The 23,482-nt window shown below is 37.3% G+C and overlaps 5 protein-coding genes and 1 pseudogene across 6 annotated transcripts; 4 read left to right on the forward strand and 2 right to left on the reverse strand.

Moving 5' to 3' along the window:
* Positions 1–372: 372 nt before the first annotated feature.
* Positions 373–2,019, reverse strand: LOC106388178 (transmembrane protein 147). The gene is made up of 6 exons (XM_013828192.3): positions 1,829–2,019; positions 1,587–1,656; positions 1,449–1,508; positions 1,144–1,258; positions 938–1,053; positions 373–857 (listed from the first exon to the last, which is right to left on the reverse strand). The coding sequence occupies exons 1-6, from the start codon at positions 1,903–1,905 to the stop codon at positions 609–611; spliced, it is 687 nt and encodes a 228-aa protein (XP_013683646.1). The 5' UTR covers positions 1,906–2,019; the 3' UTR covers positions 373–608.
* Positions 2,020–6,584: 4,565 nt separating this feature from the next.
* Positions 6,585–7,727, reverse strand: LOC125588280. Its single transcript, XM_048759554.1, has one exon. The coding sequence runs from the start codon at positions 7,725–7,727 to the stop codon at positions 6,585–6,587; it is 1,143 nt and encodes a 380-aa protein (XP_048615511.1).
* Positions 7,728–8,110: 383 nt separating this feature from the next.
* Positions 8,111–9,145, forward strand: LOC106377427 (dof zinc finger protein DOF1.6). Its single transcript, XM_048761082.1, has one exon. The coding sequence runs from the start codon at positions 8,196–8,198 to the stop codon at positions 8,865–8,867; it is 672 nt and encodes a 223-aa protein (XP_048617039.1). The 5' UTR covers positions 8,111–8,195; the 3' UTR covers positions 8,868–9,145.
* A 4,876-nt stretch (positions 9,146–14,021) lies between these two features.
* On the forward strand, positions 14,022–17,610 carry LOC106425119 (annotated as a pseudogene).
* Positions 17,611–17,882: 272 nt separating this feature from the next.
* LOC106449670 lies at positions 17,883–19,943 on the forward strand. Its single transcript, XM_013891401.3, has 3 exons — positions 17,883–18,267; positions 18,337–18,657; positions 19,022–19,943. Exons 1-3 carry the CDS (start codon positions 18,154–18,156, stop codon positions 19,757–19,759), a joined length of 1,173 nt encoding a protein of 390 aa, XP_013746855.2. The 5' UTR covers positions 17,883–18,153; the 3' UTR covers positions 19,760–19,943.
* An 869-nt stretch (positions 19,944–20,812) lies between these two features.
* Positions 20,813–22,813, forward strand: LOC106449681 (serpin-ZX). Of its 2 annotated transcripts, XM_013891410.3 has the most exons (3): positions 20,813–21,015; positions 21,168–21,594; positions 21,842–22,813. In XM_013891410.3, exons 1-3 carry the CDS (start codon positions 20,978–20,980, stop codon positions 22,628–22,630), a joined length of 1,254 nt encoding a protein of 417 aa, XP_013746864.2. In that variant the 5' UTR covers positions 20,813–20,977; the 3' UTR covers positions 22,631–22,813. The 2 variants fall into 2 exon arrangements, with proteins under 2 accessions (XP_013746864.2, XP_048617037.1); XM_048761080.1 differs by lacking the exon at positions 20,813–21,015 and having other exon boundaries at positions 21,072–21,594.
* The last annotated feature ends 669 nt before the right edge of the window (positions 22,814–23,482 follow it).

Genomic DNA, 23,482 nt, shown 5'->3' on the forward strand with positions numbered 1-23,482 from the left:
TCGGTTCGCGTTTTAATTATTTAGGATTCAATCTCTCCGGTATAGAGAAGTGGATCCATTTAGCTATATTAAGGTAATATATTCCAAGATTATTATTTCAGTTCAAAATTAGATTGGTTTTGCTTGTCTAGCTTGGGTATGAAACAGTCAATGCCAAAACATATATGGCATTTGAATAGGCAGCAAGATCAGAGGTATGTGAATTAGCTAAGCTAGAGATAGTAACGCTCTCGGAGATGAAACATGAAGAAGTAGAGGTTATAGTTGAGTTCATCTAGTGTGACCTTCAAAACTATCGGCAAAAGAGAAACCAAGACGTTTGGCTAATCTTTATGGCAGCTCATAAACATAAGACCCTCCATTTATGGGATCTGACGAAGAACCGAGCTTATATGCTCTATAGATTTGATAAGCTCTCGAACAAGAGAGACCTCAAGTGTAAGGATCTCTTTAATACGGTTCAATATTCTTCTACAATTTAAAGATGAAAAGTTTCAAGCAACCGAAAAACAAGGCAAGTACGTCTCAAGAGTTGCCCATAAAACATAAAGCTCTCTGCAGCCAAAAAGCAGTTTAAGTGGGAGTTTGGTCTCTCGGTAGGAATGGAATCACAAAGAAGGTCTCTGACAGAGGATGAAGAGTTGACAGCTGATGAAAGCCATTACCAGAGAAGTCATCAGCTCAAACCCAACAACTTTGGGGAAATGCCATCCCATGACTCTCCTTAGATAGCTCGTGATTGAAGGCATTGTAGCGATGATCACTGCACACGTGTAAATGATGGGGATCAGAGTCTTTGGCTTGTTCTTGCGTAGCCACATCAACGAACCTAACGCAGCTAAGGATATCGTGAACACCTGAAATTTTTGACGGATAGTAAGAAACAATTGCATGTTACATAAAACATATTTCTAAAAGTAAAGATTGGTGGACATACCAGATTTGCATTGGCTTCAAGCCCTTGTAAAACATAGTCCCAAGTGAACTCAAGTCCTCGAGCACCAACCCAAAGAGGAGCCAACCTATGCAAAACAGAATCCGCAAACGCCCATCCTGAACCAAAAGAAAGCATTTGATAATATTCTCAGGACGTCAAAGCCATAGCTAATAATATATTTTTTTCTCAAGCAGCAATCCACTTACCAAGGCCCACAGCTTGAAACTTATGGTTTTGAGAAATGTTCCTGTGTGTGAGCTGAGCCAGAGCAAAGTAGAGACCAGCAACGTCAATGAAGCCAATCATTGCTTTCAGGGCTTCCTGAGATTGGAATCCATACTTAGTCATCTAAATTGTTAACATAACAAAACGAGCTAAGCAATAACAGTATCTGATAGAACAAAACGAGCTAAGCAACAATGTGCATATATATATATTTGAACAAAACAAATCACCAAAGAAGCTGTCATGATGTAAGAGTGGAACTTGTTGGATTCAAGAAGAAAAGTACCTGGTAAGGATCAAATACTTCGGTTTCAGAGACTTGCAGAAAAGTTGCCAAGCAGACAAGCTGCCATGAAAACGAAGGTTGATGATGGATACAGCCACGAGATTCAGATACCAAATCAAGATGTTAATGTTGACCAACCTTAACCAGTGCAGTAGCGAGGTAAACAACAGCAGCCTTCACGGAGGTTCCAAGAGTGTCATATTCAGATCTGCAGATTTAACAACTATAAATTGTAATTTCTCAAACGCAGAAGTCGCCGGAGATTATAGATCGCGAGGAAAGCGTGATCTATTCTGAATTCTTAAGAATCATGACTAAACTAAAAAAGCAATTACACTTTGAAATCACAGATCGAGGAAAAGGAAGAGGGTTTTACATACAATGGAGTGGCGGAGTAGTAGACGGCGTGTGGACCGAATGTGAGAATCGCACAGTTGAAGAAGTGGAATAGCGTCATTCTCCACCAAAGCGCAAGCTGCAAGTCCGGCGACGACCACCACGCGAAGGCTACGAGATTGAAGAAGAAGAAGCTTTGGTTTACTTCCCAAATCTGAAACTCGATTAGAATTAACAGATATTGCTAAAGAAATAATGGAATCTTAATGGGTTATTGACTTGTGGGCCGTATAACCAATAAGGCCCAATAATATCTATCCATTAGTTTACAATTTGCTTAATAACCTTTTTTTTTTCCAACGGTTTTTGTATTGAATCAAATTGTGAAAGGTTGATACAAATAGTCAATTAGACAATTAGGAGGCATATTAAACACTACAGAAATTTCAGTCTCCTCCAGAACACGTTTTGCAATACAATCACCAGCTTGATTCTTCTCTCTGTTGACCTGCTCCAACGAGCATAAGGACAACAATCCAATCAAATGTCAGATTTCCCAATTCCATATTATCTTCAGATCCGTTCACAATCTGAACCAGCTCCTTGTTATCTCCTTCAAACCAGACATTCCTTCATCCTTTTAGCCATATCTGTTGTAGTACATATAAGAAGCAAGATGCTTCTCCCTCCAAAGACGAACGAATACCTTTAATTTTAGCTCCACCAGCCAACACAAATTTGCCTTGATGATCACGTATTATCCAACCCATTCCAGAAAACAGTTCTCCATTTTTATAACTGGAATCAAAATTGCACTTAAGTCATCCCTCTGGAGGCGGTTCCCACCTGATATCTATGTGTCCCTCGACCCTTCTGTTTGCTGACATTCTCACACACTGAACCCATTCACCATTAGCTTCTTTTGCCCTTCTAGCATCTTCAGAAGGATGTACGTTTCTATGATTGAATAAAAACTTATTCCGTGACTTTCAAACATACCACAGTATCCAGAAAGATTGATACTGATGCAACTTATCTTCTTTCATATCACTCGCAAGCTGCAAAAGCATAGTTATATTCACCTCCAAATTATTAGTGAACTGATTAGCTAAAGGACTATTAGCACATCTCCAAATTGCTGAAGCATGAGGACAAAGGAACAGAACATGATTGATATCTTCTTCATCATAACAACACCTTTGACACGTCGGGTCCAACCTCACTCCTCTAGTACACAAAGCAACATAAGAAGGAACAACACCCGAGATAACATTCCAAAGGAATTGCTTAATCTTAGGAAGGATTTGTAGTTTCCACACTTCGTTTTTCAGAGTAGTTGAGCCTTGAGGTCGCTCAATTGCCTCCTCTTCTCTTAGATCATGGAAAGCCGCCCAATAACCCAACTTTACGGTGTACTTCATATCTTTAGTATAAGGCCATATCAACTTATCCCTAATAGCATATTTGGAAAGAGTGATTCCTTTGATCATCTCCATGTCCTCTTGGCTGAATAGGCTCTCCAGAAGGGGGATATTCCACGATCTCGAACTCTGAATGATAAGATCCGAAACTTTTAAATTCTCTGGACCAGTAATATTACCAATCTTCCGCTGAGGTAGTGTAGGTACCCAATTATCAAACCAGACACTAGTATCTTTTCCATCAGCTATCAACACCCTTGAACCTTTGCAAAGTAACTTTTTACCAGCTTGAATTGACTTCCAGTCGTATGATGCATTAGTTATATACGATGTCTGTAAGAACGACGACGAATAGTAATACCTACCCTTGTAGATTTTACTTAGCAAAGAATCCGGTTTCTGATAAATCCTCCACGCTTGCTTAGCTAACAATGCTATATTGAAAGAATACAAATCCCTAAAACCCATACCTCCTTCTTTCTTAGGTAAGCACATCCTCTTCCAAGCCACCCACGGTATTTTCCGTTTTTCACCATTATGAGCCCACCAAAATTCTGTTAGCAAAGAATTTATCTCATCACACGTTGTTTTAGGGAGAAGGAAGCAGCTCATAGGATACATTGGTTTTGCCTGAAGAACTGACTTTATTAATGTTTCCTTTCCAGCCGGAGACAAAAACTGATTATACCAAGGTTGGATTTGAGCTTTAACCTGACTGACCACCCCTTCAAACTCAGAAACTTTATCGCGTCCCATTTGTTCTGGAAGACCCAGATATTTACCTCCACCCCCGATCTTATGAATTTTTAAGATATTCTTAATATGATCTCGAACAGAATGATCAATTTTCATTCCAAAAACCACTGAAGACTTCTCCAAATTAACTTTCTGATCTGATACCTGTTCATATCGTTGAAGAATCAGAGCCATACACTGAGCATCTCTCACATCTGCAATCAGAAGGTGACTGACCGTTGGGCAATTTCTGGCTAGTTTCATACCATGAAAACATTCCATTTGTTGAGCTGTTACCAACATTTGACTTAGCACCTCCGCACAAAGTAGAAACAGATATGGAGATAACGCATCCCCTTGTCTAATCCCACGAGAAGGTCGAAACTGGCCGTAAGGGACACCATTAATAACAACTGAATATGACACTGATTGAACACATGTCATGATAAGTTGGATCCACTTCGTATCAAAACCCAGGGACTCCATAGTCAATTCCAAAAATCTCCACTCAACTCTATCATAAGCCTTACTAATGTCCGTCTTGATTCCCATGTATTGCTCTGAGTAATCCTTCTTGGTTCTTAAAGCATGCATTAACTCATGCGCCACAAGAATGTTGTCTGATATCTGACGGTTTGGGACAAAAGCTGCTTGAGAATCTGAAATAATAGTTTCTAAACAACCTTGAAGTCTCAAACATAGGACTTTGGAAATCAACTTATACGCCACGGAACACAAACTGATTGGCCTAAAATCGCTCATGTGATTGGCATCCACAAACTTGGCTATCAAGCAAATGTTTGTGTGATTTATATTAGGCTCAAGAACACCCGTCTGAAAGAACTTGTGCACCATCTCGCAGATATCTCCACATATAACATCCCAAAATTGCTGATAAAAAGAAGTTGTGAACCCATCAGGACCAGGAGCTCTATCAGAACCAATAAGTAGAAGGGTGTTTTTGATCTCAGCATCAGTTACATCTCGGAGAAGCTCTCTATTCATCGCCTCAGTAACCTTTTTGTTGATATTAGGAAGCACCTCTGACAAAGGAGCCGTATCAGAGCAAGTAAACATCTCAACAAAATACTCCTCAGCAATTTTCGCAATAGTTTCACCCTGAGTATGAAGAACACCATTTCTATCATACATATCCTTAAGCTTATTTTGATTTTTCTTCATCTTAGTCAAGCCGTGATAGAACCGAGTATTCCGATCTCCAAGATTTAACCATCTGTTTCTACTCTTTAAGCGCCAATATTCTTCCTCATCAGTGAACGCTTTATTCAACTGAACTCTTAACACTTGGATATATTCCATTGAGATTGAGCTATCACGGAGTGCTTAATCAATACGTCCACGAATCTCTGTAATCCTCACCGCCGAATTAGTCTCATTATTACGCTTCCATTGAATAATCAATCTTCTACAGTGATCAAGCTTCTTTGACCAACCTCTAATTGAGCCAAAATTGTTCCAAGCTTCTGATATTGTTTCCACAAAATCCCTTTCATCAAACAATCTCTTGTCATATTTGAACCATCCTATCTTAATCCTCTTCTGATAATCAATAGAAATTATCATTGGCCTATGGTCTGATTCCGCTAACTCCAAGTATTCAGTATCAGACACAGGATAGTTTTGTTGCCATGCCGAATTAACCAGAACTCTGTCGAGACAGCATTCAATAATCTCTGTTCTTCTTCGCCCAACCCAACTAAACTGATTTCCCTTAAACCGCAAATCTTCCATACCACAAATCTGTAACATTGTATTGAAGTTATAAGAGCTGTTAAGGGTACGTAAACGACCCCTTCTTCTCCTCTGGCTTCGTGATTTCATTATAATCACCACACATCATCCACGCACCTGTTATGTTAACCGCAATCCTCTGTAAACGTTCCCAAAGATGATGTCTATACTGAGGATTAGGATGACCATATATACACGACAAGTAAAACTGAAAAGCTTTATATTGCACATGAAGATCAACCATACGTACATCACTTGAAATACAAGAAACATATACATAATTTTTCCAGAAAACAGCCAACCCGCCACTAAGACCTTCAGGAGGAACCAGAATCATCTGATCAAAACCCAAATACACCCCAATGTCACGAACATAATCATTCTTCTGCTTTGTTTCTATTAGGAACAACAAGTTTGGGAGATACAACCGCTGCATCTCCTTTAGACGTCAAACTGTCAGGCATTGCCCCATGCCTCGACAGTTCCACACCTCAACTCTCATGGGACCTTTGGTGGAACCGGACCCACCGCGCCTCTGTCAATAGTTGGGTCGATCTCATGGTCTGTTTCTTCACCATAGTCCCTATGAATCTTGTTGAGAGCATCAGCCGCAGAGTTAGCACCATAATCCTCCACATCAAACTTGTCAACAATCACCACTCCAGCCCGCATTTTCTTACTCCCACTATCAGTTGAGACTCCATGCTTACGAGTGTATACTAGCTCCTTTGATCTCTTTCTTTTTTCAACCTTTGGTCTGCTAGTTTCACCAGTTTCGACAGAAGTTCCATACAGCGAGATACTTCTATCAAACCTCCATTTTTCTTCCCCATCAACTTCAGTTTGATCAATGTCTTCATGAAGATTCTCATCGTGCTCAACCGCTGCCATCTCACCTTGTTGAGGAGAGCCCCCCCCCCCCCCCCCCCGGTGGAGAATGATCTGCCACATTGATATCATGTTCCATGTTATCATTACCATCCAGAACCGGTTCAGCCCCACCCTCATCCATACCTCCACCTTCATTGTCCTCATCATCTGGCTCACTGTCATCTTGAAGATCCTCACCATTCGGAACACACTCCCCTGAGTCATGAATTATCATTCCACACGTTTCACAGAAGCCCCTTAGTCTTTCATACCGGAACTTTAAGAGAGTATTCACGCCAGGAGAGAACTGAAAATTCTTATGGAATCTTAAGGGTTGAGCAAGATTCCAATTCAGTTGAACCCTAACGTACTCAACCGATGCATTAGCCTCCGGGTTAAAGTCAACCAGCATGACCTCGCCCATGATATCACCAATGTTTCTGATGACACCCTCAGTGAGATACTCCATAGGAATACCCCTTATCTGGACCCAGAACGGAATCTGCATCAGATCATTATCATCCATAGCAGGCATCCACCGCTTAATAACCACCATACGATCATTGAAGGCCCAAGGACCCCGATTGAGAACTGACTGCAACAATTCCTCAGACGGGAACACAAACTGGAACTTCCTCCTTTCCACCAATCGGCCCGAGATGATCCCAGAGAGACCCCACATTCTAGGTAGGGATGTCATGAGGGCACGAATGTTCTGCTTTCGTTGAATGGTTGGGCGCCCCACCAGTGAAAATTGATTGACCCTTCTTGCTTCATTGCAAACCGTCGCCGACAAAGGCACCGGTTCATCTTCTACCCCCAAAGTGAGATCCTGAATCGCTCTCCGCAAATTATCCGCCATTATCACCAAATTGATATCAAAATAGTAAGAATAGAGAATGTGATGGGAGATTTTATGAACATAAGAGTGAAGAACTCCATAAACATATATAGGGCTCCAAAAAGGAAAAAACTCCACTTTAACGGTTACATCGTAATGGTTCAAAGATTCCACAATGGAGATGACACACTTAGTGGTTGGAACCGTCGGAAACTGCCCCACGACCAAGATGAATTGAGGGAAAACTGCTCGGAAAGGAGCGGTTATGAAAACAAACGGTTGAAAAAACCATAACTGTAAAATCGCTTTTAGAATCGCACTCATCGCTCCCGGTGGCTTTTTTAATTTGCTTAATAACCTTTATTTACAATTTCTTTTCTTTTTTCTTTTGGGTCAAAAGTTTCATTTATAATTAATAAAAAAAATATACTTTTGACACTACTAAGTTTTGATCAGATATGTTTTATTTTTTAAAAAATATTTGCAAAACCAATCCGGGGAAAAAAATGTGACTATCATCATTAATTTTATTTTAATTGTATTTTTTACATCCAACCTTTTAGTTCATTTTAAAAGAAATAAAAAATAATTCTAAACTCCACCACCAACAATTTCTCTAACTCAAATTCATTTGTTTATTTTTCAAACTAAAATTGAAACTGCATAATAAAAATCTAGCCTATATAAAACCCACATCGCCACTCTCACAACTAGGTCTCCTCCACTTTCGCTTCTCTCTCTCTCTCTCTCTCTCTCTCTCTCTCTCTCTTTTCCTCATTATCTCTTTTACCCATGCCGTCTGAATCAAACCAAACCCGATCCGCCCGAGTTCAGGGCTCAACGGCTGCTTACCCACCTCCGAATTTGGCGGAGCCACTGCCTTGTCCTCGTTGCAACTCCATCATCACCAAGTTCTGTTACTACAACAACTACAACCTCTTACAGCCTCGCTACTTCTGCAAGTCGTGTCGCCGTTACTGGACTCAAGGTGGTACACTCCGCGACGTCCCCGTCGGCGGTGGAACTCGCCGGAGCTCTTCCAAACGCAACCGCTCTTTCTCCTCCAACGCCACTACTGCCTCCTCCTCTTCCTGCTCTTCTTCCATCATTACAACGGCCAACGGTTCAGAACCAATGAACCAAGGAACCGTCACAAACGAAGCAAAGAGTAGTCATGAAATCTCAGGTTACGGGAGCTTTGCGTCTCTGTTAAGTGGGCAGAGCGACGGAGCCGCGTTTCTGGCGTTGGGAAACGGAAGTGGAAGCGGTGGGTTAGATTACGGGTTTGGGTACGGGTACGGGTTGGAGGAGATGAGTATTGGGTATCTTGGAGGAGGCTCCGGAGGAGAGATACCGGTAGTGGGTGGTGGTGACACGTGGCAGATTGGGGAGATTGAAGGTAAAAGTGGGGACAGTTTATGGCCTGGTCTCGAGATCTCCATGCAAAGCAACGGTGCTAAGTGAAAAAACCGTTTATGTCTTCTTTCTCTGTTTCTGTCTTTTGTTTGTTTCCTTTTGGAAATTTCTGTTTGCGTTTTTTTTTTATTCTTTCCTACTGGGATAGAGAGAGACCAAAGAAGCAAATTAAACAGGAAAGAAAAAAAAATAGGAGGAAGGTTTAATGTCTTTTTTCTTTATTTGAGGTCTAACAATGGCAGTTTGTAAATCCTCTGTTTCTGTGATGAACATATTGGAATGCATTTCAAGTAGTAAATGGACAATTAAAAGATATTGCTTTCATATTATTATTTGTTTGTAATTCTTAGAGCATGATTAACATATTAGCCGGGGTTCTTAACTCATAATTTGACAAAAAAAAAATTACATTTTTCGAACTAAGAAACAGCTATTATATCTCTTATTTAAGAGACTAAGAAGTCTTTTAGCCGAAACTAATAACTCATGGTCTTAAGAATTAAAAACAAATTGGCTCCAATGTTTTGAAACCGTGCGAGTAAGCATTAGAGGGCATATAGGTCATTAGCTCCAAAGAGGAAAAAAGTACAGAAGTACTGTTGCAGAAGTAAGAGATACTCTGTTTGTACATCTTTGAAATGAGAAATTTGCGTTGAACTTAGTTTTGTTTTATTATAGGTAAACATCAACAACGCTATTGTTCATTGGCAGTGAAAAAGATTTGGGATGTCAAAATCATGCGAGTCTAGAGTTATCAAGTATACGAGATAATGAATAAAAAATGCTAACGTTAATTTGATCGATGTAGACACATGGAGTACATGTTTCACATTCAAAACAATATGTTAGTTAATGAAGCAAACCAGTTGAAATTTTGAAACTCTTTAAATATTTTGAGTTTATCATTCTCATAGATTATGGTGTACTTATCATTGCTTCAACGTTAGTGTTATCATAAAACAACTCAACTAACTTAGGTGTGCTTAAACGTGAAAAGATTAGAGAATGAATTGAAAGTGTATGGATCATAGGTACTGTCGCGTATCCTATTGTGGTCAAAAGCCGGAAAACAAGTTGTGCTGAACATAAATGGTAACAGCATTATGACCCAAGGACAGAGACAATGATGCTTAGGTTCGTTACCAACTAACATAACCTTTGCCCACATGAATAATTCAAATTAGTTCGGTCAAAGCGTAATCAGCGATCCATTTAATTGTATTATCATATACTATGGTAACTTGATTCGAGTTATCAACTTTTTTTTATCTTGTTTTTTTTTTTTTTTTTTTTTGAAAGAGTGAATGCCATGAACAAAAAAGAACGCCATGAACAATTCAACACACATTTCAGTAACATATAGGTTGGTGCTAAAGCTTAAATTATATACTATAATTTTACTCGTTTATTTGTTACTCATTCAACAAAACTAACCTTGCGTTATAAAGATTTAAATAATTACATGAGCATAACAATATACCAAAACTGTCAACAAATGCATAATGTGGGTTTGATGTGTAACGTCTAACCTTGCTTGTAGTCTCACCTCTCCCGGACCGTTATTGGTGTTCACGTTTTTCTCTATATAGTAACAGTTGGCTTATGATCTAAAAATGTTAGGAAAGCTTCTTATTTTATACTATATGTTTTACTGTAATTCTTATTTAGAATCACTTTTTGATTAGGCCATTTCATATTAAAACTGGTGTAGACTAAACCTGCCGAACCGCAAAATTACTGCTAGAAGTAATATGTGTATATATATATATATATATATATAGGTGACATAAATATTCAAAAAATAAAAAGATATCATTTTCTTTTCATTAATATGTATCAAAATTCAAAAGTATTGATGTTTTCATCAGAAAAATGGATATTTTCATCAGATTGCCGGCTCATTAAGAAGGACAATAAGTGTGACGGTCCGGGGTTCAATCTGTATTCTAATAACTTAAAGAAATCTAATTTTCATACATATATGTACCAAAAATAAATTAAAGAGGTTCTAATTTTTTTTGTATTTATTTTTGTTTTCGTTACAAAATCTAAAAATATTATAAGTTTTTAACGATGTTTTTTTTTTGTTGATTAGGCTATTTCTGATTAATCAATTTTAAAATCTTTAAATAAGTAAAAGTTCCAATTATATGTGTATGTATTTGTGGGTTAAGTTATGGTTCTATTAATAAATTTCTTGTGGAATGAATGGAAACACCTAAAATCGTTACACGATCTTACTCTCTTAACCTCTAAACATCACATACTCATACATTCATGTCAACTATCTTTCCAGTTTATCATTATTCTCTATCCTTTAATTATCACATTTTCTCCTCTAATTTCTTCTCTTACCTTTAACTTTAAGAATCTATAACCCAGAATTAATTGTGTTTGAAAACATATATTAAGCATCTGGTGGCATGCTATCATAGGATCATTAGAAATACTAAAATGTAAGCATGTTAAGTATTCTATAGTTTCCGATGAACTTAATCTAAATAGATATATTTAATAAACTTAAAAAATGGGCGTCATTGACCTTTAAGTGTCAAATTAAATTAGCATCATCATTAGATTTGAATCATTTGCAAAGACATAAAGAGACTTAAATCCTCGAAAGAATGTCTATCTTGATCCAAGGGTTGTCTATATATAATTATCAACCTGATTCAACCACCCAACATTTGTTTAAGTATGTCCATAATTACACAACTATGATGACGTTTCCTAAATTTGTGGTTTCTCACATTATTGCCTCGCAGCATGTGTGTTGTGAGCCTCCCAGCTTATCCCTACATCAATCATTATTATGCTCCTCTACTTTTACTCCCAACTAAAATCAAAACACGAAAAATTAATCTTCCAGATTTTATAGAGTATAATTTTTAATTACTATAAATTAAAATTATTAAAATATAAAAAAACAATTATTTTTATTACTATGTATAACTCTCAGAAATTTTATATATTGCTAAACATATAGAGAACAGATATCTTCAAAAACTAATATGTAAAACTATATAATTTTTTTTAAATGTTGGAGCTCTTATATAAAATGAAACCTCATTCAAATGTTTCATAACAATAGGTTCATGTCTTTTTCTGTAAATAGCATCAACAACGTTTCTAATTAATTCTACATTTATACTAAATAAATATCAGACTCAGTTAAATGCCTAGTTCATATGTTATCTTAGAAATTCAAAATGTTGGTGTATATTTCATAAAACACAAGGGTTCCACTGGTGACCATTATGGAAACAAGAAGAACGAATGAAAAAGGAACGTAAAGGAATAAAATTGCAGGAATGAAAAGGAATGGTTGTTCCTTCTCAAATTTAACAAGGAATACTTTTGTTCTTTATTTTTCTACAAAAAATGAATGGTAGGGAACGAGAAGAAAAAATTATTTCTTGCGAATGGTGATATTTTTTAGGAACGTTAGGGAATGCATTATTCCTCACCGTTCCCTGGTCACCATTCATACTTCAAGTAAACGGTGATATCGGATGAGATTTAATTTTCACTGATAAATATGGATATATGTGTAAACTCTTAAAACGAATGATGTGTTCTCCAAATGAAGTATATGGTAAAGAAATATGATTACAAGTATTTGTGTAACAAGGTGAAGAATAGAAAACTACATTAGGAGAATCTTAACTAAGGATTGTTATCAAAGACACTAAAAAACTTACTGAATATACCACACATTCACCTGCTTCAATTCAAAACAAAGGCACTCGTAGACAAAACACAGACAAATACAAAAAAGAACTTTATAAAACTTCATAACAAGAAGAAACCACTAACTTTGAACATCAACTTAACTTTTGGACTGAAGAACTTAAGCTTAACCATACTCCATATGTCACCTATGGATAGGGTCAAGCTGAATGCAACTCCCAAACAACCCAGTACCCAATGGAAATACCCACTGAAACTGTAGTTGGTGGGTTTCTTGATCAAGACCCACGTGAAGCAAGGATACGCAAACGTGACCGAAAGTGTAAGTCCACCGAGCAAACTGGCGAGGCTAGACAGGAAAGGGAGAGAAATGCCAATGTAAAAACGAGACACAACTGAAAAAGACTGAAACCTGATCTGACCCAGATTGAACAAGGCTTGTTGGTTCGGCTTGTTAGCTAGCTGCAAAGCTGTCAAAGATAGGCATGGAGTATATCTGAAAGCTGCTCAAGCAGCTGAAGACTACTAGGAGAAATGTCGCCGCTAATAAAAATGTTGTGAATGTGGAATGTCTATAGAGCAGCAGCATGCCTCCTGAAGGCTTCTGTAAGACCAAAAAAACTATACATCACGAGTCTATATTAAAGTAAGAAACTTTAGCTCCTCTCCACATGGGTACACGAGCTGGATGTTTAAACATTGATGGCATTGTCGACCGCAAAAGATTAAACACTCAAAACACAAGTTCAATACTGCATATATATATAAACAAAAACAAGTTATATAAACTTTTCACCTGAATTTCAAGAACTAAGTTGTGACCTCTGAAGGCAAAAGCTATAATGCCAAGAGCACTCAATACATAAAAGATGGAACCAGAAACCGAAGGCATAGAGAGAGGCTCGTAAGAAATAGTATCTGGTCTTTGTTGGCTCACAGAGAGAACCCAAACCATTGTGGAGTAAGTTATTGCAGTGACTGCTCCTATCAAATCAACATGTTACAATTCAGTGAGGTTGAGTTCTTACCTCTCTTTGAAGAGACTCATCAAGCTCCTTCTTGTCATGGGAGTAATGTCTTTTGCATACAGTTGAGCAAGATAGTCTCTTATCCTGAGAAACCATTTTAAGGTCAATAAACAAGCAAAAAAAAAAAGAGCTGTCACATTCTCGGTTCCTCAAGCTTCTTAGCCTCACGGTTGCCTTCATACTCAGCAGTAAGCTCGTGTAGCTCTTGAACCTGTACTGTACAATCATTTAAACCAACCTGTTAATGAATCTAAACATAACTAAACAAAAGGTTCCATCTTCACAACATGTTTTTTTCTAAAGGATAACTATAATCCCACCGTCAAAATTGTTTAGCTTTTGGAGCAAAAACTCATCAACGCAAGATAAAGCAAAACGAAGAGTATATTTACCTTGGTTATCCATCAGACAAAAGAAGGTGACTTTCGAACTTAAACTATGGGAGAAAGCTTTAGAGGAAGATGCGAAGAAAACGAATGAGAAGATGATAATAGAGAGCCGTGAGAGAGAGAGATAAAAGAAAAAAAAATGAAATTATTAATATAAATATATGTGTAAAAAGCTGGCAAAAAATTAATCTAGTAATACATAAAAAAAGGTAAAATCCTAGAGGATAGGGTGTATATAAATAAATGATAAGAAAAAGTCGTGGAGAAACTCAGCCTGGACAAATTAGGATTTGAAGTCCTAACCTAATAAAGATGGAGCAACAACGGACGTCATCACTCATCAGGTTCTTCCATTCCTAGCGATCTAATCTCAGACATGCTCTTACGGTTGCCTGTCAAATCTGTTGGGAGGTTTCGTTGTGTGTCGAAGCTTTGGTTATCAATCACCACCGATCCATGTTTCATCAAGTTGTTTGGACACGTCTAAGTCTTCTACTATGTTCAATCAAAGGTCGGAATTTGTTTGTTACCTCGACTCTGCAACATTCTCATCAAAGTTCGATCAGGTCTTACTTCTTCTCTGCCTATTCATCGTTATCCTATGAAACTTCCCGGAGAATATAGCTACTTCACATGTATGCACTCTGTGCATGGGTTGATATGCATGGAAGATGTAGAATCCAGGAAGCCTTTTGTTTGGAACCCTAGCATGAAGAAATTATTACAGTTACCCAAACCCAATATGAGCTCAAGAAATATAAACGTGTTTTAGGATATAATTCAGTCGAAAGTAAACACAAAGTAGTGTGTCTGCCTTATAAAAAAACTTGTTATGTCTGCAGAGTTTTTACTTTGGGATCATGGCAAGAATCATGGAGGACGGTTAGGACAAACCTTAAGCATAGATGTCATGACTATGCTTGTGGTCAATGCATCAAGGGGGAAACATATTATCTAGCCTATAGTAAGCCAGGGTATGATATGGTTGTAATGAGCTTTGATGTCAGATCTGAAATATTCTATATGATAGAACTACCTTTGGGTATTGATTATATTGATTACGCTGTGCTGATATCTTATGATGGGAGATTAGCATGTATTGATGGAGATAATGATACAAGATTGTGGATTTTGGAGGATGCATCTAAGCACAAGTGGTTGTTTCAAGACTTCCAGAAAATAACTGGAATCTGGTTGTATCTTATGAATATGAGTGCAACCATTTCGAACTAAAAGGTTGCACATATGCCGGTGAGTTTATTTATGTACCTTCCAGGTTTCGTAAGTCGTCTTACATTGTATTCTACGATCCGGTGAGAAACAGTTTTAGAAGACTCAAAACTGAAGGAATCGTGGACAGAGAATTTGGGAACACTATGCATGCTTTCCCGAATCACATTGAAAGTCCTATGTCTTTTTAACAATTTATTGTTGCTCTTTTTTTCTTGGTTTTCTTTGTAAGACTTTTTATGAAGCATGAATTGGGCATGCTAGGAACATTACAAACTGCCTCTCAGATAAAATAGAATCAAATATCGTAATTTTTTCGATTCTCAAATGTTGTGTAGATCACATTCTAACGGATAGATGATATGTTTGCATATAGAAAGAAACAGTTTAAATATCAAATTACAAATTATTTTATTTTTATTCTGAGAGGAGAGTTTCTAGGAAGAGCCAGAGAACATGGTATTGAACACAAACATAGAACAAATACTTTTTGTCACATCGTTGTTTGTCGCAAGAACACATGTAATCAAAGGAAAGATATGTCTTCATCTAATAATGTTCATAGTGACTCAAAGTGAATGGATGATGAATCTTGATGCTGCTAAGGTATAAGTTATTGCATGAAAGGGAAGAAGAAACAAAAATATTATATACCCATAAAGTCTAGAGGGAAGGTAGATATGAACCACAACATCAAATAAGAGATGACATCTTTTTTATTCTTAAGATTTGAAAAAGACTACAAAAATCTGGCATAAGATTACATATTCAAGGCAACAGTTGGATATCTAAAAGAAGTCCAATTTATCTGATATTCTGTGAAGATCTTAATGATGCTACTGTTTTGAAATACAACGGTTGGATTGAGATTTCAACGGTTGGTTTATGTTTTATTCGAGCTTCTTCCACCTGCTCCGGGTATAGCTCATCTGAATTTTCAGATGTGATCAGCTCTGGTGGAGACGTCAAGCGGGTGATTATACTGAAGGCTTTAAGATGAAAGATTGTTTGAGGTAATTCTTATGTGGTTGGGAGCTGAAGGAAGAGCTACATTTGAAAAAGCTCATGGGTAATGGTATTTTTCATTTCTTATTCTCGAGAGATTAATTACAAGTATTTCAGATGTGTTGTAAAAGAAGAATTGTGTTATGCTTAAGTTGGATAATATGAAATTTTGGACTCAGTTATGGTCTCTGCCACAGGGTGCGTTACTGAGTAATGTTGATTTGAGATCTCGATAGATGATGCACTAAGAGAACATAAGTCTGACCATGAGGGTGTTAATTAAACAAAGCAATATAATAAGAAGTACAAGGGAAAATCTATTCAAGAACTTGATCTATCTGATTGCAAGTGCTGCATTCCTAGCCACCGGCTCATGCCTTCCGGTACCAACTGTCAGCAGAGACTGGATCTAGGAGCTGAGGTTTTAAAATGGTCAATAGGTGTTTGTCACTTCAGGAAGTGAAGATTATTCTCTTAAGGTGTAATGATTGACTTTATGGTGGACATGGTTTTGACGAGATAGATTACATAAAGAATCCAGCCACTAAAATTCCTGTAATATTTAACTCATTTGAAGCAGAAACAAACAAGGTAAATGGAAGAAATGTCGTAAAGATATTGATAAGGTCTGAGCAAAGTGTGAGTTGCAGGTTTCTGGATTGAATTATCCATAAAGTTCCAGATATAATCGAAATTGGCTAAAAAGATCATTGAAAACGATTGAAGTCTAAATGCAGATTAATCAAACTACAAGCTCTAGACAAGGTTGATGAATGAAACATGGAAATCTATCGCACTCAGCTGAGGCAATGGAAAGGAATGCAAAGAAAGCTTGGAATGTTGGATTACTTGAACGCCAAACTAAATCTAGAGAAGAAGAAGATGTTAGATCATGTAAATTTTTACACGACGTGATTTTGTCTAAAATTTCTTATGCATATTGCGGTGAGTCTTCTGGAACAGAACTGACCTGACCTGAGCGATAAAGAAAGAGGTTGTGAACACAAATGGATAAAAAACTGCTGAGACAGGGCAACCGGCAAAAATGTGAAATAGATGCCATATATATGACTGACTATTGCAACTAAGAGTCTTGGTTTAGAGATCCTGCAGAGTAACTCGATCGCTTTCAGGGATTAAGGTTTCTTGATATCTCTAACTAAGGTCGAGAGCTTCAGCATCTAACAGGGAGAAAGAGAACTCTGAATACATTTAACTTGTTTACACGTGCCAGTAAATATCAGATATGAAAGGTTTCACTAGAAGATTCACAGATTGTGATGAATTTGACAGGGGAAAAATCATACATGTTCTATACTAAAATTTCAGAGGAGACGGATCTTAGTCTCAATCAGACACAGCTCTCGCCCTGTGCTAGAAGTGCATTTGCAGAGGGTACATTTCATTTTTTGACTTTTTCCAGTTAAGTTTAAGACCATATTTTAAAAATAAAAAAAAAATTATATGAAGAAATAAACCTCAAAATTTTTGTAGCAGGGAGCCCAATTTGTGTTTGAGATGGGCCAACACATGTGGCATCAGATGGAACAACTAAGATGTCATGAAAGATGTTGAACTGAAACAACATCTCTGATTCAAGAAATAGAAGTCAGGAGTTGACGAACTTGTTTGAAAACCATTAAAATAAGATGAAGTGAGACATGGGCGAAGAGATGATCAAAAGCTTGAGACTCGGATTTTCTTACGACAGCTATTCTCGAAATAGACTGACGCAGTCTCCTGATGTGTGGTTCTTTGAAAAAGTGTCTTATTAGATCAATAAATTGCGTCATAATAACACTCTGGGCTCCAATTAGATGATTTTCGAGTTGGTATCTCTTGTAACAGCCCATTTGTGATTTTATTGTTATAATCGATATATATATATAAAACAATTTGATTCGTCAGAAAACTCTTCAATGGGCTTCACTCGCCTAAACGGTGGTCGTTGACGCTGGCAGTTACGGCGGCTTGAAACAGATCGGACTAGTTATGATGCTCCGCGCCCCTTTATCCGTCTTACTCTCTCTCTTCATCCGAGCCCTTACTCTATCCTTAGCTCTCGATCCTTCGCACCCGGACGAATCCACAACGCCAATTCTACAGGTACAAACAAAACTCAATCAATCAAACAATCTTCATCTCCAATATTCTTATCTGAATCTTCCCGATTAGGATGTGTTGAAGGAGATATCAACGAAGCAGAAGTGGAATCTGGAGGAAGTTAGGTTCACGAAATTGGAAGTCAAGAAGCTCCGTATAGGTACGGGTCGGAGCTTTGAGATCCGGATCCGGTTAGGGAAGAGCAGATTCGTTTTCATCTTCCCGGACGAAGTAACCGATTGGAGAAGAAGCGGAGGCCGAGGAAGAAACGTGGAGTTGGATGAGATTGTCAAGCAACTTAATTCGTCTAAGGTTCTTGATCCGATCGTGTTGAAAGGTCCACTTGAGCTACGAGTTGACGGCGACGATCACCGTCTCTCGCTTTCCTTGCCGGTACTCTCTCTCTCTCTCTCTCTCTCTCTCTCTTACCATTTATCGACACATTGCTTGGTTTGGTCGGAGGAACTAGAAACTTGGGTGGACCCTGTATAGTGAATTTATGACGTTCTTGATTCTTGATCTTGAACAGTTGACACTCTTACAATAATTTGCTCCTGTTCTGTTGGATTTTTAACATTAAAACTATGTTTTTGTGTGTTCCAAACCTGAAACTATGACAGTGTCAGTAGTTTTGTCAACATGTTGAATATGACAAATCCTTAGAACCTTCTACTTTGTTTTGAATCTCTTTTTTTTTTTTTTTAGTTGTGGCAGTAACATTGTAACTGATGAGTGGAGGTTATGATTTGGTTTGCAGATGAACATCTCGCACATTGGTTTAAAACGAGTCCTTGTCAGTGAGGGAATCTCAGTAGAGATACGGGAAGCTCAGGCAGTCTCTCTTTTCCACTCTTCCAGTCGAAGATTCGCTGCTACTGTAGATATTAAAGAAGGAGGCTGTTCATGGTCATCTCTAGGCCCCGTGTGTGTGCCATTACCTCCCATACAAATAATAGGATCAGCTTCATTGGTTGCTTTTAGGACTCCAGAAGCAGATTCACAAATCAAGACTTCTTACTTATCCGATGAGACAATTCAGTTACTTCCAGAAAAGTGTTATGATAAAGCTCACACGTATAAGCAGCATTATCTCCCAACTGATCTTCTTGGCTTGAAGATTGACAAGTTGGAAAAAGCTCTGAGCTCTTTAAGGACCAATGGAACTGCGCAAACGGTAAGCTCCGTGACAGCAAAACTAAAGGCTTCAGGCATGGTGCGGTTTCAGTTAGAGATCGGGAGAAGAATTGGGAGCAACGAGAGTGAATCAAGTAAAAGAGCAGAGTGGAGAACTAAACCGAAGATCGAACGTGTTTGGTTTGAAATAAAGGCGAAAGTTGAAGGGGAGAAGTTGAAAGCAGTAGGGATGAGAAAAGTGGTGCCCTTCATTGAAGTGGATACAGAGGCATGGAGCAGTATGATGTCTAACATGTCATTCACTGAGTTCCCATCAATACTTGGTCCTCAAGAAGCTTTAACACTCGACGTCAAATGGTAGTAGGCGCACAGCAACACTTTGTAAGTAAAATATCAAACAAAGGTCTTCGATACTTTTGTTTTTGTCTTTGTTTGATGATATCTTCCAAACAAAAAGAGTTACAATCATTTTTCATGCACTGTATTTACTGTCCCTTGTATGTATAGACTTCTTGTTAGCTATAAAATAATATTTATCACGTAAACTGGAGAGTTGTTAGATGTAACAGCTTGTGTAGTTTTACATATATTTTTGGGTCCCTATTTTTTTCCTCCCTATCTCAACGTTGTATCCGAAGCATTAATTGAAAACCCAAATCTGAAATCCAACTTTTTATTTTAGAATCGACCGGTTCATCGATTTTCTACTTTTAAAAAACCATTTCAAATTAACTAGATGTTTTTTTGCACCATGTGAAAGTATGAAATTTTTTAAAATCTAACTTATATTTAAAAATAAATTTTATTAAATATTATAGATTTTACTATTTTCTTACTAATATTTAATATAGATTTGATATATATTAAATCAATTTGTATAAAACTAATAAAATGATATAACATTGTATAATTATCAAAAATTTAGCCTAAACAATATTTATGAAATTTGTAGGTATATAAAAAACTAATGATCTTACTATTAGATATTTAAATTTTTAAAAAATTGTAAATTTTTTTGAAAGCTTTAGTAATACAAATTGTATAATTATACAAAAATAATAATATTTCGAAATTTAAAATGTTATATATAAATATATTTATTTTATAGATGATGTATGAGTTATTACCATATTTAAAAAAAGTTTACCAAAAAGAAATAGCAATATTAAATGTAATATATATATCAATTATTATCATATTTTAATAAGTTTGCCAAAAATATAAATCAACATTAAATGAAATTATCTATGTTATATTTTTCCGGAAGTCATGTCATCAATTTCAGTAGTCATGTCATATTTGTTTTGTGAAATTGACTGTAGAGAAGATACGTGGCAAAATCAGTTCGCATCTAGGGAATATTTATAGTTGGGTCTTTTTATCTAATCACAGACTTGGCCAGTTCTGATTAAACTCATCGAAAAGGAAAAACAATAGTTTAATCATTGCTTGAACCGAGAGGTAAACACAACGATAAGCAACGCACAGATTCACATAAAACTTCTGCATATAAATCATAGTTGTTCTCCACATACACAATACATTTCAAATTCAAAACACTATTGTCAACTATTTACCCATGTGTCACCTTCTTCGCTTGGCCCTTCGACGCGTGCGGTGCGTGTAAATTATACTTTCATATATCCAATATTTCTTTCTTGTACCGACATGCCAAACACTTACGTTTATTTTATATAAATATTATAACATATGGTCTTGTTAAATTATCAAAAATAAATATCTCAGTCGTCTTCTAAATTCTTTGCTAGTAAATTGATCGACCAGTCACTTCCTCGACCAGCGAAAATGGACGTGCGAGAATCAATCTCACTGCAAAACCATGTCTCCCTGAGCCTCGCCAAGAACGTGATCTCCACCGTCTCTAAAAACTCCAACGTCATCTTCTCCCCGGCATCGATCAACGTCGTCCTCGGCATAATCGCCGCTGGATCCACCGGCGAAACCAAGGACCAGATCCTCTCCTTCCTCAACTTCCCTTCCATTGATCAGCTCAACACGTTCTCCTCCGATATCGTCTCCGCCGTCCTCGCCGACGGCAGCGCTAACGGTGGCCCTAAACTCTCGGCGGCTAATGGCGTCTGGATCGATAAGTCTCTGTCCTTCAAACCTTCCTTCAAGCAGCTCTTGGATGGTTCTTACAAAGCTGCTTCTAATCAAGCAGATTTTCAGACAAAGGTGTGTTTTTTATTTTTCTCGTTTCTTGAAAAAAAATCAAGATTTTCTTTCTTGACTTGGGATTCTTGTGCTTAATCTAACTGTTGAGGCTTGTGAGGTGTAAGAAATATATAAAGACCAAACCTTTGATGTGTTGTGTTCTTAGTTTAACCCTGAGGATTTGTATATGCTCATTGATTCTTGAGGGAGTCTTGTGCATCTTTGGTTTGCTTGTGATTGATTTTATGTTTGATGAATTTGTCTGAAGGCTGTGGAAGTGATTGCTGAAGTGAATTCATGGGCTGAAAAGGAGACAAATGGTCTCATCACTGAGGTTCTACCGGAAGGATCAGCAGACAGTATGACCAAACTGATATTTGCAAATGCTTTGTACTTCAAGGGAACATGGAGCGAGAAATTCGACGAATCGCTGACGAAAGACGGAGACTTTCACCTTCTTGACGGTAGTTCCAAAGTGACTGCTCCGTTTATGACCAGCAAGAAGAAACAGTACGTGAGTGCTTACGATGGTTTCAAAGTGTTGGGACTTCCTTACTTGCAAGGAGAGGATAAGAGACAGTTCTCTATGTACTTGTATCTTCCAGATGCAAACAACGGTTTGTCTGATCTTCTCGATAAGATAGTTTCTACTCCTGGGTTCCTGGATAGCCACATTCCACGCAGACAAGTTAAGGTCGGCGAGTTCAAGATTCCCAAGTTTAAATTCTCTTTCGGGTTCGAAGCTTCGGATGTTTTGAAAGGATTGGGACTGGCTTCACCGTTCTCTGGTGAAGATGGACTCACTGAGATGGTTGAGTCTCCAGAGATGGGGAAGAATCTAAAGGTGTCGAGCATTTTCCATAAAGCGTGTATTGAGGTGAATGAAGAAGGAACAGAAGCTGCAGCTGCATCAGCTGGAGTTATAAAGCTCAGGGGTTTGGCTATGGAGGAAGAGATGATAGATTTTGTGGCGGACCATCCGTTTCTGTTGGTGGTCATGGAGAACATAACAGGAGTGATTCTGTTTATTGGTCAAGTCATTGATCCGTTGCATTAACCTGGCTTTTACTTGAAAGTAATCAAATAAAATGAGTTGTGGTTTGAGGACTTTTTTTCCTGCTTACATCCTTTGTTAAAGTTTGATGTGTGCAATAATAATACACCCTTCTTTTTTATATTTTCTATGTATTTCAACTTTTTGTAAAATCAAAAATAAAAGATAAAAAATATCTATTTGCAATTTCTTATGGTCACAGCTAAAAGATAAATATAAAAGGTATTTAAGGATACCTTGATTCATGTCACATATAAATGTGATAGATCAGTCTCAAGTTCGATGCATGCTATTCGAACCGGGGTGGCCATTCACATGCTCGTGAATCATTTCACCACCAAACCGGACGAATAGCTGCAGCCACAGAAGTTCCCGCGTATATATATATCTTGAATTATATAATTTATATTATAAAAAAGTTAGTAATACTTGCGTTTTTGAGTAATCAAATAAAATGAGTTGTGTTACAAATGTGATTAGTAGGCCTCAGACGGATCGGGTATCCAGGCAATTTTAAGGTATCCGGATCCAGATCCTTATCCGGCGGATCCATAATTTTACTATCATTATCCGGATCCGGGGTTCTCGGATATCCGGGTGTCAGATATCCTTCTAAAAATTGTAATATCCCGCGGATATCCGGATCCGGATTTGGATCCTTAAAATAAATAAAAAATAATATCAATATATATATAAAATATTAACAATAATTTAAAAATAAAAAAATATATAATGTTTTTAATTATTTCTGTGTATAATATTACAAAATTTACTAAAATTTATATACACTTTTATAAAAATGAAAATATATTAAATAAAATTAATTTTTATATATAGATATTACTATGTTTGAAA

This window comes from Brassica napus, chromosome C6 (genome assembly GCF_020379485.1).
Source record: "Brassica napus cultivar Da-Ae chromosome C6, Da-Ae, whole genome shotgun sequence".
Taxonomy (NCBI): domain Eukaryota; kingdom Viridiplantae; phylum Streptophyta; class Magnoliopsida; order Brassicales; family Brassicaceae; genus Brassica; species Brassica napus.